The sequence below is a fragment of the Pecten maximus genome, chromosome 6, assembly GCF_902652985.1.
Source record: "Pecten maximus chromosome 6, xPecMax1.1, whole genome shotgun sequence".
Taxonomy (NCBI): Eukaryota; Metazoa; Mollusca; class Bivalvia; order Pectinida; family Pectinidae; genus Pecten; species Pecten maximus.
The window spans coordinates 3590821-3606438 of record NC_047020.1 but is presented as its reverse complement, the minus strand read 5'-3'; the positions used below and the strand labels follow the sequence as shown (position 1 = coordinate 3606438).

The 15618-nt window shown below is 39.3% G+C and overlaps 1 protein-coding gene across 3 annotated transcripts; it reads left to right on the top strand.

Moving 5' to 3' along the window:
- The first annotated feature begins 841 nt into the window (after positions 1-841).
- LOC117328747 (mucin-5AC-like) lies at positions 842-14993 on the top strand. 3 transcript variants are annotated; one of them, XM_033886262.1, is made up of 17 exons: positions 842-967; positions 2621-2853; positions 3071-5059; positions 5214-5330; positions 5900-6010; positions 6557-6661; positions 6950-7057; positions 8898-9008; positions 9129-9239; positions 10156-10300; positions 10488-10607; positions 10787-10836; positions 12176-12347; positions 12776-13074; positions 13370-13518; positions 13957-14069; positions 14198-14993. In XM_033886262.1, the coding sequence occupies exons 2-17, from the start codon at positions 2703-2705 to the stop codon at positions 14253-14255; spliced, it is 3909 nt and encodes a 1302-aa protein (XP_033742153.1). In that variant the 5' UTR covers positions 842-967; positions 2621-2702; the 3' UTR covers positions 14256-14993. The 3 variants fall into 3 exon arrangements, with proteins under 3 accessions (XP_033742153.1, XP_033742152.1, XP_033742154.1); XM_033886261.1 differs by having other exon boundaries at positions 14134-14992; XM_033886263.1 differs by having other exon boundaries at positions 3071-3793; positions 3842-5059; positions 13957-14251.
- The last annotated feature ends 625 nt before the right edge of the window (positions 14994-15618 follow it).

Genomic DNA, 15618 nt, shown 5'->3' with positions numbered 1-15618 from the left:
GATATAACCAACATTTTATAGGACAACCACTGGATACAAGTCAATGTTTATAACAAACACTGATATAACCAACATTTTGATACAATAATAACAGATCGGTAAACACACGAAGTTGTAGCCCGGGTCCATTGTGTATAAAAAAGAAAACCTCTACTGGTACTAGTCCTAATTCAATATATATATATATATTAAGACATAGAGATACTTAGTAATCGTCTGTCCCTCCCATAGTAGATCATTTGGCGGAACAAGGACGTTAAGCCCCATCAATCAATCAATCAATACTGGTAACTGCGCATGCGATGTTGTATTCGTTCTATCGATAACATATACTTTTGTATATTACACGTGCTACGTTAGTAACCGCGAAGATAACTACATGTACGCAAAAATTATCAGATTTACAGTGTTGGGAGTGAGGGAGTGATTTTATGTAAGGTCAAAGCTTGCTATTAGATGAGTCTTCTAGTATCATAAATTATATTCGTGTAAAGAGAAACTAGCGATCGTGATAAATCGCCCTATGTAACTAAGTGTTGCCATTTCTGATAGCACAGTATAGACAGACATATTTAAGAAGAAATTCTGATTTACGACTTGAATGGTAAGTTATTTGATGGCCGCGTACAATATCAAAATATTTTTACCTTATGACTGGTATAATTGCAATACGTGGGAATGGGATAGGCCAACTATTCGTATATAGCAACATAGTTTCAATGTTAGGAGCAACTGGAAGTTTGACAAATCAGTGAGATCAGAGTTAATCTCGGGAAAGTGGCTTCTCGAGATAAGATGACCACCGTTCTAGTCATTGTTGACATACCTGTGTCTGCCAAACAGGTGAAAATCAGTGAGGTAAAGCATACCAAGGGGAGACAATCACTGAAGATGTGCCGGACAGGTTGATGGGAGTATTAATGGGACTGTACAGAACGACTTCAACAAGTTTACAAGTTTATGTACGGTATGTCTGTTGTATATATCGAGGACAAACTCTAATTCCATGTCTGGCTATATCTACCAACAGTACATGAAGACATGCACAGCTTTGGGGTAGTATACGTAATGTAACTGCAACATTATACGGAAACGTTATTTTTTTATCGGGTTTCGTTCTGTAACATATAGACTCCGTGACATGGCGTGTATGTAAAATACGATACAGGCCTCCTGATACCTCCAGTAGTAACTACACACAGGTTGTGACACTTTATCTACACGGGTGTGAAACCCCCTGATACCGGACCACACCTGTAGGAGCACTGCTGTAAACTGTCTGCTTGTTAGGGGAGATAACCTATATAGCCAGTACGATCGTAAAAAAAAGGAAAAGATAGAATTTTCATTGTTATTATCGACGACTATTTAATTTACAAAGTAAAATGATTAGCATTATAAAAAGGGGAAATGTAAATAAAATTCAGTATAATTACCTTATCAATGAGACTATAATTAAAGCTATATTGGTTAATATTCAAAATATTATTTTTTATAACATATGTAAGCTTACAAGTGTAAAAGACAGATTCGTAGATTCTTTACCTGTATTAGTTTTACAACAGTTTGATAACCTGTATTAGTTTACCTGGTACTACAGTTTATTTACCTGTATTAGTTTACTACAGTTTATTTACCTGTATTAGTTTACTACAGTTTATTTACCTGTATTAGTTTACTACAGTTTATTTACCTGTATTAGTTTTACTACAGTTTATTTACCTGTATTAGTTTACCTGGTACTACAGTTTATTTACCTGTATTAGTTTACGACAGTTTATTAACCTGTATTAGTTTACTACAGTTTATTTACCTGTATTAGTTTACTACAGTTTATTTACCTGTATTAGTTTACGACAGTTTATTTACCTGTATTAGTTTACTACAGTTTATTTACCTGTATTAGTTTTACAACAGTTTATTTACCTGTATTAGTTTACTACAGTTTATTTACCTTTATTAGTTTACTACAGTTTATTTACCTGTATTAGTTTACAACAGTTTATTTTCCTGTATTAGTTTACTACAGTTAGTTTACTACAGTTTATTTACCTGTATTAGTTTACTACAGTTTATTTACCTGTATTAGTTTACTACAGTTTATTTACCTGTATTAGTTTACTACAGTTTATTTACCTGTATTAGTTTACTACATTTTATTTACCTGTATTAGTTTACTACAGATTATTTACCTGTATTAGTTTACTACAGATTATTTACCTGTATTAGTTTACTACCGTTTATTTAGCTGTATTAGTTTACTACCGTTTATTTAGCTGTATTAGTTTACTACCGTTTATTTAGCTGTATTAGTTTACTACAGTTTATTTAGCTGTATTAGGTTACTACATTTTATTTACCTGTATTAGTTTACTACAGTTTATTTACCTGTATTAGTTTACTACAGTTTATTTACCTGTATTAGTTTACAACAGTTATCACCAAATTGATGAGTTACTGTAAAGTTTAAATTTGAAATTGCTTTTGATTTTATTTTTATATTCAAATTACATGTACCCAATTTAGGAACTATGACAAGGCTTCAAATTGATCAAAGTTGTATCGAACATGTATTTAAATCGAATATATAGCATGTGTTTTTAATTTATCTTCATGGCAGTGTATAGAATCACGATGGGTTGAGGCCTGAACCAGGAAGTTACAGAATTACCACTCAGAACAGAGGAAGTTCACCTGTGACCATGGCCATAGAACAATTTGATTTTGATGATCCGCGAAGTCAGAAGTTCCGTGCAGTGACAAGGCGTGTGTTGGTATTAGGCGTAGTGTGCCTCGTCCTAACAGTGGTGATGGTCGCAGTGGTAACTGCTGTCCTGCTCACAGCAGAAAATGGTACGTTATTCAGTCAGGATCTCATTATAGAGGAAAAGGATCTCACAAATAATGTCTGTGTGCTTCGTGTAGTTTGTTGAAAAAAAATACTTAAAATAAATAAAGAAATAAAAGCAGGCAACTCTTTATAGGAGATGTAAAAAATATAATTGAGGCATTGAATTTTGTTACGATTTGAAGAAATGTTTTATTAACAGAGTTTTCTGCTGTATTACAGACACCAGACAACAAGTGAAAGCTGCAGCCCTACTGGAAAACTCAACAACTCATTATGTAGGCATGACAAGGCTGGGGTCATTTAGTGCACAAGGGTCACAGAGTACAGCTAGTTTTCTGGGTAGTTTTGGGTCATCGGGTGCAACAACCTCTGTCTCTGTCAGTACAGATACTTACCATAGCAGAAGTTCACTGATTATACCACAACAATCTGCAACTTCTTCCTCAACAGAATCATCATTAGGATCATCATCTGAATCATCATCTGAATCATCATTAGGATCATCATTAGGGTCATCATTAGGATCATCATTAAGATCGTCATTTGGATCATCTGTCTATTCCACTAGTATGACTTATGCCACCAATCCCATATCATTAAGTTTAGACACCAAACCTTCCCCGATTGTAGAGGATACCCAACACTTGACACCTGCCCTGCAGTCATCTGTATTTAACCCAACTTCAACATCTTTGTTTCCATCTGAAGTATCTGTTTTTGTAACCATGGTAACAGATCCAATGATGTCCTCACACCACGTCTCATCCTCCTCCTCATCATCAGTTGACGAGCTAGATATGTCTTCAACTTCCTCCATGGAGATGACATCTATGGAACCTCTACCATCAAGCCTCCATCAGACCACAATAATTGCCAGTGATATGACCTCATTTTTAAGGTCAGAAGTGAGGTCACTTGTTTACTCCACTCAAGAGTCAACAAATCACTCCTTCTCCGAGTCAACAAATCACTCCTTCTCCGAGTCAACAAATCACTCCTTCTCCGAGTCAACGGTATCTCAACATCATGTGTCTTCCCAATCAACAACATCATTAGAAAGTTCTGTAGGTCCCCCACATACTTCAGAAGATGCCACCTCTTCTATATCAGATCATTTTATTTCCTCATTTACAACACACATGTCACAAACATCTGCCAAGTTTGTCTTGTCCTCCTCATCAGGTAGTCTTTCTCCGTCTCAGAAAATAGACGACACCTTGGCTGATGTTTCAGAATCATTATTACATGATGTTTCCATCTCTATGTCGAGTTCTATAATGAACTCCAGTCGGCCTTTGATGTCTTCCTCCTCCTTGGTACAGGAGACAGTCCCTACAACTCCTTTACCTACCTCACAAATGTCCATGTCCTTGGTCTCCTACCCACAAACACCTTTGCAGTCCTCGGTAACAACCACCCCCATTGTACTAGTGTCTACCCACCCAATTCCTGCCATTGTTCCCACCCCCACCTCTGTGTCGTCTGCCTTGGTAGGTAGAACTGAGGGGCAGGGTACCATACAACCCCAGTCATCTGTATATCATACCCTCCCTTTGGAGAAGACAACTCCTTTATACACTAGTGAAACATCAGGGTCTACAACCACTGTCATAAACAGCACAGTGGCCAGCACCTCAACCAGCACCTCAGCCAGCACCAAAACCACTACTGCACCAACAGCCACCACATCTACCACCTCACCCAGCACCTCAGCCAAGATCACAACCACCACTGAACCCACCACCACCTCACCCAGCACCTCAGCCAAGATTACAACCACTACTGAACCCACAACCACCTCACCCAGCACCTCAGCCAAGATCACAACCACTACTGAACCCACAACCACCTCACCCAGCACCAGGGCCAAGATCACAACCACCATTGAACCCACCACCACCTCAGCCAAGATCACAACCACTACTGAACCCACAACCACCTCACTCAGCACCGCAGCCAAGATCACAACCATCATTGAACCCACAACCACTTCACCCAGCACCGCAGCCAAGATCACAACCACCATTGAACCCACCACCACCTCAACCAGCACCTCAGCCAAGATCACAACCACTACTGAACCCGCAACCACCTCAACCACCTCAACCAGCACCGCAGCCAAGATCACAACCACTACTGAACCCACAGCCACCTCACCCAGCACCGCAGCCAAGATCACAACCATCACTGAACCCACCACCACCATAGGTAAGTATTTATGTAGTTGTTAAAGTTATCAATCTTGTACTTGTAAAGGACTACTGTAATCCGACAGTGATCTCATTATCATTTCAAGTAATGTATGAGCAGTAGATTCCAGTAGATATTAAAGTTTAACTTTTGGAGTGTACATTTTCCCTAGATAACGGATGTCCTGCTGACAAAGCACCTTGTGAGGACGGCACTTGCCTGCTAGCCAGTAAGTTCTGTGACGGAGTGGTCAACTGTCCGGACGCCAGTGATGAAGCCAAGGACTGCAGTATGTATAGTGTTAACCTTAATATATCGGAGGCGGGTGTAGACAGCACACCGTTAAAGCTCATCTCTCGAAGAGCTTTGATTTCCAAATGTCAAGCTTTTGGTGCAAGCGTTGAAAGGCATTAGTAAACTCCTTTGTAAGCGCATTAGAGTTTTAATATTTAGTTGTTTTTTTATCTAAATAAACAAAGGAGCTGCAATGGGTTCATGATATTGGCGAGGAATACGCTGGTCTGAAAGGTTTAAAGTTTGTTAAAGTGAATACATTTAGTCTACCCTCATTGGTATGAAGAGGTATTCAGCTAAGCAGCATATAAATGACATAGATCAACTTTAAATTTGCATTAGTAGCAGGTGAGAGATACAGGCCCATTGGGCTTCTTGTCTGTTATTCACTTCATCAGCAAGTGTCAATGTCTTTGTATTTGTAAAGTGTTGTTAAAGATTGAAGATTTTTTCTCATGGATTTTGACTATTGTCGTACTCCATTGATTAGAATACATCCCTTCAATCTATATCACAATGATGAAACCTGTCCATTAAATGTTTAAAAACTGGTGTTTTTATTAGGCTGTGGGAATGGTCAGTTCAAGTGTAGAAGTGGTCAGTGTGTGTCCAGTTTGGCCAGGTGTGACAGACATCCTCAGTGTAGGGACAAGACTGATGAATTCAACTGTTCAGGTAACCATGGATACAAATAAATTTCCAGTTAAACACATGTTTACATTGTCAAATGGAACCTGACTCATGAAATGAGAGCTAAAAGGTTTCTGTTTAATACTGGTCTATTCTTGTAATCTTACTGTTAATTACAGCCTGGGTAATTTTGAATGAGGGACTGTGAAAGGGATTGGTGTGGGATGAGGGGATGGGGGGGATCGGGTTGAAGGGATGGGGGTGAGGGTGAGGGATGGGGGTGAGGGGTAGGGGGTGAGGGGATGAAGGTGAGGGGAGGGGGTGAGTGGAGGGGGGGGGGGGGGGGGGGTGATGGGGGTAGGGGGTGAGGGGATGGAGGTATCCTTGTAGAGGATAGTGACTACATCTGTAAACACAATATGCTGCATACTCTCCACAGAAATTGAAACAAAAAGTCTTGTCCAAGAACGTAGCAAACATAGTGTTAGAAAATATATCGTCTCGGCCTCCCGAACCTCTCCAGACATAGCACATATATCAGATATGATTAGTCCTAATTACTGTTGTTATAAAGTAATGTGTTTGTTACAGGTTGTGCTGGGTTCCAGTGTGATTCAGGTCTATGTCTGTGGACACACTCCAGTCGCTGTAACCAGGTGGTCGACTGTGAGGACCTTAGTGATGAACTGGGATGCCGTAAATATTCATACCATATTTATCCACAAATAACCCCTTTCTTTATTTTTGCAGAATCATCAATTTTAAAATAGTAATCTAAAAGTGGTTTACATATATTAGCCCTACCCAAACTTTGATACGAAACATTAAATCTAGGGGAGGGAGCTTATTTGAGAATTAATATGGTAATGTCAACTATTTCATTTTTATACGAGTGAATTAAGATTGTTAATAATTGACTGTCAATTAAGATTTTACATTTTTTAGTTTCTCTTGATAAAGCTGATGTTTTTCTGTTATTATCAGCCTTCAGACCAGGATACAAGCGATGCAGTAATGGAATCTTCATCCAGTCGTCTGCTTGGTGTGATGGTGTGGACGACTGCTACGACAACAGTGATGAGACACAGTGTGGTGAGTCACTCAGGAGAATCTATCTTACCTTCAGTGATGACACAGTGTGGTGAGTTACTGGGGAGAATCTATCTTACCTTCAGTGATGAGACACAGTGTGGTGAGTTACTGGGGAGAATCTATCTTACCTTCAGTGATGAGACAGTGTGGTGAGTTACTGGGGAGAATCTATCTTACCTTCAGTGATGAGACAGTGTGGTGAGTTACTGGGGAGAATCTATCTTACCTTCAGTGATGACATACACTGTGGTGAGTTAATGGGGAGAATCTATCTTACCTTCAGTGATGACACAGTGTGGTGAGTTACTGGGGAGAATCTATCTTACCTTCAGTGATGAGACAGTGTGGTGAGTTACTGGGGAGAATCTATATTACCTTCAGTGATGACACAGTGTGGTGAGTTACTCAGGAGAATCTATCTTACCTTCAGTGATGAGACACAGTGTGGTGAGTTACTGGGGAGAATCTATCTTACCTTCAGTGATGAGACACAGTGTGGTGAGTTACTGGGGAGAATCTATCTTACCTTCAATGATGAGACACAGTGTGGTGAGTTACTCAGGAGAATCTATCTTACCTTCAGTGATGAGACAGTGTGGTGAGTTACTGGGGAGAATCTATCTTACCTTCAGTGATGACACAGTGTGGTGAGTTACTGGGGAGAATCTATCTTACCTTCAGTGATGAGACACAGTGTGGTGAGTTACTCAGGAGAATCTATCTTACCTTCAGTGATGAGACACAGTGTGGTGAGTTACTCGGGAGAATCTATCTTACCTTCAGTGATGAGACAGTGTGGTGAGTTACTGGGGAGAATCTATCTTACCTTCAGTGATGAGACAGTGTGGTGAGTTACTGGGGAGAATCTATCTTACCTTCAGTGATGAGACAGTGTGGTGAGTTACTGGGGAGAATCTATCTTACCTTCAGTGATGAGACAGTGTGGTGAGTTACTGGGGAGAATCTATCTTACCTTCAGTGATGAGACAGTATGGTGAGTTACTGGGGAGAATCTATCTTACCTTCAGTGATGAGACACAGTGTGGTGAGTTACTGGGGAGAATCTATCTTACCTTCAATGATGACACAGTGTGATGAGTTACTCTGGAGAATCTATCTTACCTTCAGTGATGACACAGTGTGGTGAGTTACTCGGGAGAATCTATCTTACCTTCAGTGATGAGACACAGTGTGGTGAGTTACTGGGGAGAATCTATCTTACCTTCAGTGATGACACAGTGTGGTGAGTTACTGGGGAGAATCTATCTTACCTTCAGTGATGAGACACAGTGTGGTGAGTTACTCAGGAGAATCTATCTTACCTTCAGTGATGAGACACAGTGTGGTGAGTTACTGGGGAGAATCTATCTTACCTTCAGTGATGACACAGTGTGGTGAGTTACTCAGGAGAATCTATCTTACCTTCAGTGATGAGACACAGTGTGGTGAGTTACTGGGGAGAATCTATCTTACCTTCAGTGATGACACAGTGTGGTGAGTTACTCAGGAGAATCTATCTTACCTTCAGTGATGAGACACAGTGTGGTGAGTTACTGGGGAGAATCTATCTTACCTTCAGTGATGAGACACAGTGTGGTGAGTTACTGGGGAGAATCTATCTTACCTTCAGTGATGACACAGTGTGGTGAGTTACTCAGGAGAATCTATCTTACCTTCAGTGATGATATAATTCAGGCTTGAAATTAATCCCACCTGCTTTGTTTATATTTTTCTTTAAAAATCTTGGATTATTTGATATATATACAATATCAATGTTTATTGTCAAATTTTGAAAATATAAATAACTTTTTGTTGATGAAACGATTCTTTTTGTTGACAGAGTGTGAAGCTCTGATAGAGACAGCTTGTCAGGACGGCGCCTGTATACGACGAGAATGGGTTTGTGATGGAGTTCTGGATTGTCGCAATGGGACAGATGAGGAGAACTGTGGTAAGTGGTTTATGTTTGTAGGGACTGTAAAAAATGTTTTAAAAATAGATTTTTTAAGAATTTTGATATAACGTGTATCTATAATTATATAGATTGTAAACATTTTCATTCATGTAACAGACCGGTGCGACAGTACAGAATTTGTGTGCCCTGACTATCAATGTGTTGCCATTGATACTGTCTGTGATGGTCACCCGGACTGTTCTGGAGGTGAAGATGAACTCGGTTGTTGTGAGTAAAACTCCAGGCTGGATTATAAACAATTACCAACAAAATGTACACAATACTGTAACAGTATAACAATGGTTATACAGCTAGAGTAGTAACAATCAATAACCATGACAATATTTAAGGTCACAGAGGGATGAATGTCTCACAATCTGAAAATGTCTTCTAATGAACCATAACCATGCTTGTCATCAGTCTCTACCTTTACCAGAGTGGATTGCTATAAATTCTGTTGGAATAAATAACTTTTACTTCTTTCCTTATTTATGTGGTCAAAACTGTTCAAATTTTCTAAAGACCTAGAATTTTTCTAAAGATCCCCAACATCTAGTGTAGCAATGTATATAATCTAGTTTTCTGGGATGAGTGGCAGTCAATTATCAAAGTAAGGAATTGTGGTCCACATTAATTCTCTGTAGACAGTTTACCTCTCTAGACATGTGACCTCTATAGAGAGGGTACCTCTCAAGACAGATGACCTCCATAGAGAGGTAACATCTCAAGATGGATGGCCTCTATAGAGAGGTTACCTGTCAAGAGGGGTGACCTCTATAGAGAGGTAACATCTGAAAACGGATGACCTCTATAGAGAGGTTACCTCTCAAGTCAGATGAACTCTATAGAGAGGTAACCTGTCAAGAGGGGTGACCTCTATAGAGAGGTTACATCTCAGATCAGGTGACCTCTATAGAGAGGCTACATCTCAAGACGGATGACCTGAATAGAGAGGTTACCTGTCAAGAGGGGTGACCTCTATAGAGAATTTACCTGTCAAGACAGGTGACCTCTATAGAGAGGCAACATATCAAGATAGGTGACCTCTGTAGGGTGGTAAGATAAGTAAAAGGTGATTTCTCTAGGCATTTGATGTGCATTATATGTTTGTATTGACAAATGGATTACCAAACTGCTGTTCCAGTTTCACTTTCAACTACTGACCAGTCTAATCTGAGCTTGACCACTGGTCAGTTGTGGGTCCGATACTCATACCAGGTCCAGCCTCTGTGTAGCAGCCATTGGACGCAGCAGTTGAGTGACCACATGTGTCTACATCTCGGACATGAGTGAGTTCAGTATTCTTAGGGAAGTTCTAACTTGTAATATTAATTTCAAATCTATCTAGTACCTACAGCCACTCACTATAGCTGTCATGCTGAACTCAATAAAACTTACATTAGAAAACATAAAAATTCTACCACGAGAATAATAATGGTCTGTTCCATGGAGTAAAACCGTAACCTTATTTTACAGGAAGGCTATAGAGACGACTTACACACCAGAGTTGTCTTCCCCTCAGAACTCATACTTTGAACTCAAGTCAGATGTGATGGTTTCAGGAATTTCAGATGTACTAGGCAATCTTATGAATGTGTAAGCGATGATTATGATAACTTTTATGATAATTTGTATCTCTGTAATTGGTTTATCAAATTTATTTGGTTTTTGTTTAAAAAACAGATTTTGTTGGGTTTAAACAAATTTACAAGGGATCACCAGCTGTCAATTAACTTCCGTTGTTTTAACGACCTATATGTTATCTTTGTTGGTAGGACAAACTGTTCTAATGGGAGTTTAGTCAACATTTCCTGTTCAAACAAAGGTAAATATAACATATAACATATCTATTTTCTGTACACTAAAATAATGTTCTAAACCATCTCCGTAACAAAAATAATGCTAGATAAGTTTATAGCTTATAGCTAGATATTTATATCAAGTTAACACATGTGACACCCATAAACTGTGTCAGGTGATCAACCAGACTGGGTCTCCTGAGTTAACTCACTAGGGACATCGAGTGACATGTGACACCCATAAACTGTGTCAGGTGATCAACCAGACTGGGTGTCCTGAGTTAACTCACTAGGGACATCGAGCGACATGTGACACCCATAAACTGTGTCAGGTGATCAACCAGACCAGCTCTCCTGAGTTAACTCACTAGGGACATCGAGTGACATGTGACACCCATAAACTGTGTCAGGTGATCAACCAGACTGGGTGTCCTGAGTTAACTCACTAGGGACATCGAGTGACATGTGACACCCATAAACTGTGTCAGGTGATCAACCAGACTGGGTCTCCTGAGTTAACTCACTAGGGACATAGAGTGACATGTGACACCCATAAACTGTGTCAGGTGATCAACCAGACTGGGTCTCCTGAGTTTACTCACTAGGGACATCGAGTGACATGTGACACCCATAAACTGTGTCAGGTGATCAACCAGACCAGCTCTCCTGAGTTAACTCACTAGGGACATCAAGTGACATGTGACACCCATAAACTGTGTCAGGTGATCAACCAGACTGGGTCTCCTGAGTTAACTCACTAGGGACATCGAGTGACATGTGACACCCATAAACTGTGTCAGGTGATCAACCAGACTGGGTCTCCTGAGTTAACTCACTAGGGACATCAAGTGACATGTGACACCCATAAACTGTGTCAGGTGATCAACCAGACTGGGTCTCCTGAGTTAACTCACTAGGGACATCGAGTGACATGTGACACCCATAAACTGTGTCAGGTGATCAACCAGACTGGGTCTCCTGAGTTAACTCACTAGGGACATCAAGTGACATGTGACACTCATAAACTGTGTCAGGTGATCAACCAGACTGGGTCTCCTGAGTTTACTCACTAGGGACATAGAGTGACATGTGACACCCATAAACTGTGTCAGGTGATCAACCAGACTGGGTCTCCTGAGTTAACTCACTAGGGACATCGAGTGACATGTGACACCCATAAACTGTGTCAGGTGATCAACCAGACTGGGTCTCCTGAGTTAACTCACTATAGGGACATCAATGTTTCCACATAATCTAACATATCACACCAAGGCTTTGCTGTGGCTGTAAGAAATAAATAATATATTATTTTTGTAATTTTAAGAATGTGGAAGGAGATCTGACGATTATTTTTATAATTTTAAGAATGTGGAAGGCGATCTGACGATTTCCTTACAGCTTACATTGCGGGTGGAGAGTTATCTCCCCTGGGAAAGTGGCCATGGATAGCTTCTCTGACGTATCTGGGGGAGCCACTGTGTACTGCTGCCATAGTAACCAGCCAGTGGCTAGTTACTGCTGGACATTGTGTGGCATTGTGAGTAATATTTTTCTACTGAGGTTCCTGCCACTGAAATACTTTAGTTTTTCTGATAGAAGTTAATAAGAGTTCTTAAATCTTAAGTATGTGTACATTATACATTATACATTATACATTAACTTCAAGGATAAATGTCACTATTGTTAACATTCAAATTCCCCATGAAATTACTGAATTGCACTCTGAGGAATATTATCTGCACAGGAGGTCTGGAAGTCCTTTTTATATAAAATAAACTTTGATAAAAAAAAAAACTGAAATATTGATTTGCTGTTTGATTTTTGGTAATAAGAGAAACCTTATGTATATCAGTTTTGTGTTAATTAATGATTAATGGAAAATGATGTGAAAATTCAACAGAAAACTCATTTCTGACTAGAGTTAGTTTGTGACTGGATCAGATGTTATACAATGTACTGTTGCAGGCCAGGATCACATGATTACACACATACACCATTTTACGTCCAAGCTTCTGTTGGATCTGTCAAACGTTTTACAGACCAGAGATCTCAGCGTAACATAGTTACTGCAGACAGAATATTACAACATCCAAAATTTACGTATACTGGATTGGGCCCGATCCTGTGGGATATAGCATTAGTGCACCTGGAACAACCTCTGACCTTCACAGAGGTCATTCAACCAATATGCCTTCCAACGGATACCGATAGTTACCATGACAACTGCTACTTGGCAGGATGGGGATTCTTAGACAATGATGGAGGTATAATCTAATGTTAAACATCATCAGTATACAAATGTATTGTCATTTGTTATGATATATAAACACCTGTGGGGGACCTTTTATCTATTGTCATTTGTTATATATAACACCTGAGTGGGACCTTTTATCTATTGTCATTTGTTATATATAAACACCCGTGGGGGACCTTTTATCTATTGTCATTTGTTATATATAACACCTGAGTGGGACCTTTTATCTATTGTCATTTGTTATATATAAACACCTGAGGGGGACCTTTTATCTCTGTATCAATGTTTTTTATTGGTTGATACAGGACAGTTACCCAATTACCTCAGAGAGGCCAAAGTTCAGGTGTGGGAAGATGAGACTTGTCGTCAGGACACGGTTCCCCTGGAAACCAGTGTCAACACCAACATCACCCTGTGTACGGGTTATGCTGGCGGAATTCTATCTGGCTGTCAGGTATGGACTCACAGAGATGCTATCATCTTGAATTTCAGTCTGACTAGGGTAGTCTAACCTTTAATAAAAACTTCAAAACCATGCTTGTCGTTCTGTGCAAAACAAAATTGTGTAGATTATGATGGTACTTTCCACAAATAAGCCTCCTTCTTCATTTTTGCAGAAACATCAATTTTAGACTAATGAGCAAAAACTGGTTTACAAATGAGCCCTCCCCAAACATTTACACCAGGGGTAGGGTATATTTGGTCATTGATACAGTACAATATCCTTAATGAGTTATTTTCAAAAAACGAATCATTAATTTGACAAAGGGATCAATTTGTGTGTTTTTTTTTTTTTTTAAATAATGCAATGGCAAAAGAGTGTAAATATTTCATTGTATCTTGTATGATCTCGTATGATCTATTCAGTACAGATTTTTTATTCCACTTTCAGGGTGACAGTGGCAGTCCCTTGATGTGTGAGGACGTCAGCGGACACTGGTTTCTAGCTGGTGTGCTGAGTAGTGGATCTGCCAACTGTGGTGTTGTTACTACTCGGGCCGACAGGTATACACGAGTGTCCGCTCTGAGGGAGTGGATTCATGATGTCATAGCAACACCCTGATGTCAGGTATACACGAGTGTCAGCTCTGAGGGAGTGGATTCATGATGTCATAGGGACACCCTGATGTCAGGTATACACGAGTGTCAGCTCTGATGGAGTGGATAAATGATGTCATAGGGACATCCTGATGTCAGGTATACATGAGTGTCAGCTCTGAGGGAGTGGATAGATGTCATAGTGACACCCTGATGTCAGGTATACACGAGTATCCGCTCTGAGGGAGTGGATAGATGTCATAGTGACACCCTGATGTCAGGTATACACGAGTATCCGCTCTATCATGGAGTGGATTCATGATGTCGTAGTGAAATCCTGATGTTAGTGTTATACACTAGAGTCCGGTCCTTAATGATCAGTATTGCACATGATTTCGATTCACGCCAGAATGTTATGGACATTTAGACAGGAGGCATGTTGTGGTTGATGTATACAGTGTTATAGGTCTCAGGGAGTGGATATCTCACTTTACATATTATATAGGTCCTTCAAACAAGAATGATAAGATTTTACATCGTCCCAAAAAATTTATATACAATAGAAATATTATTTATATACATATATAAGTATAACTTAAGAAACACTTGTTAGTAAAGCGTAACCGTGTTCATCTTTAAACCATATCTTGTTATTACAATGTATGTACTGTGTATTGTGACAAGGTCTGTTACCCAGGTATTGTGTTATACAAAAATGTAGTTGTAAACATTGAACAAGATCTGAGCAATTTCATGACTTATATTTCTAGAGTACTTTTGCTATACAATATATTTATATAAATCTATACAATGACCTAGGATTTGAATATTTGATTATTTAATTATTGATATATTTTATGTTTTCATAAATAAATTTGATAAAAGAAATCACTTATTTTTATTTTTCATTCCACTTATCAAGTGGTAACCTTTGTCTATGGTCCAGCCATCTTTAACAATTCTTTTTGCTATTTCTTGGAAACTACAATTGTACTAGATTGATCTGCATGAAATTAGTAATCTGCAGATTTTCTTTAGTAACTGATCATGCTGGTCAGTAGTCATGTTAGCCCCTAATCATGTTAGCCCCTAGTCGTGTATAATCATGTTGGCCCCTTGTCATGGTTAGCCATGTTTGTCCCTGGTCATGTTTAGCCATGTTTGTCCCTGGTCATGTTTAGCCATGTTTGTCCCTGGTCATGTTAGTTCCAAGTTGTGATGTCTAGCTGCATGTGTATGTTTCATTTTGATATATGGAACAGGCTTGGATTTTGTCAGTTTCAGATTTTTAATTAAAACAGAAACTTTTACTCTTTGTATGTACATCTGTTTATTTTCACATTGGGTATATATACTGTATACAAAAACTAAATGTAAACGAACAGAACAAGTTAATTTAGTACGACCTTAGTACGACCTTAAACAACTAACGAGTTAAACTGTATTACCATCCTGAAACATCTCACGAGTTTACTACTAGTCACCTTGTCACGCTATGACTGACTGGTCCACGCTA

Bases quoted from the DNA above. Each gene is read 5' to 3' on its own strand.
- LOC117328747 (XM_033886262.1), top strand. From the start codon at position 2,703: ATGGCCATAGAACAATTTGATTTTGATGATCCGCGAAGTCAGAAGTTC. The intron at 6,662-6,949 runs GTAAATATTCAT...TGTTATTATCAG, and splicing joins TAGTGATGAACTGGGATGCC to CCTTCAGACCAGGATACAAG. The intron at 9,009-9,128 runs GTAAGTGGTTTA...TTCATGTAACAG, and splicing joins GACAGATGAGGAGAACTGTG to ACCGGTGCGACAGTACAGAA.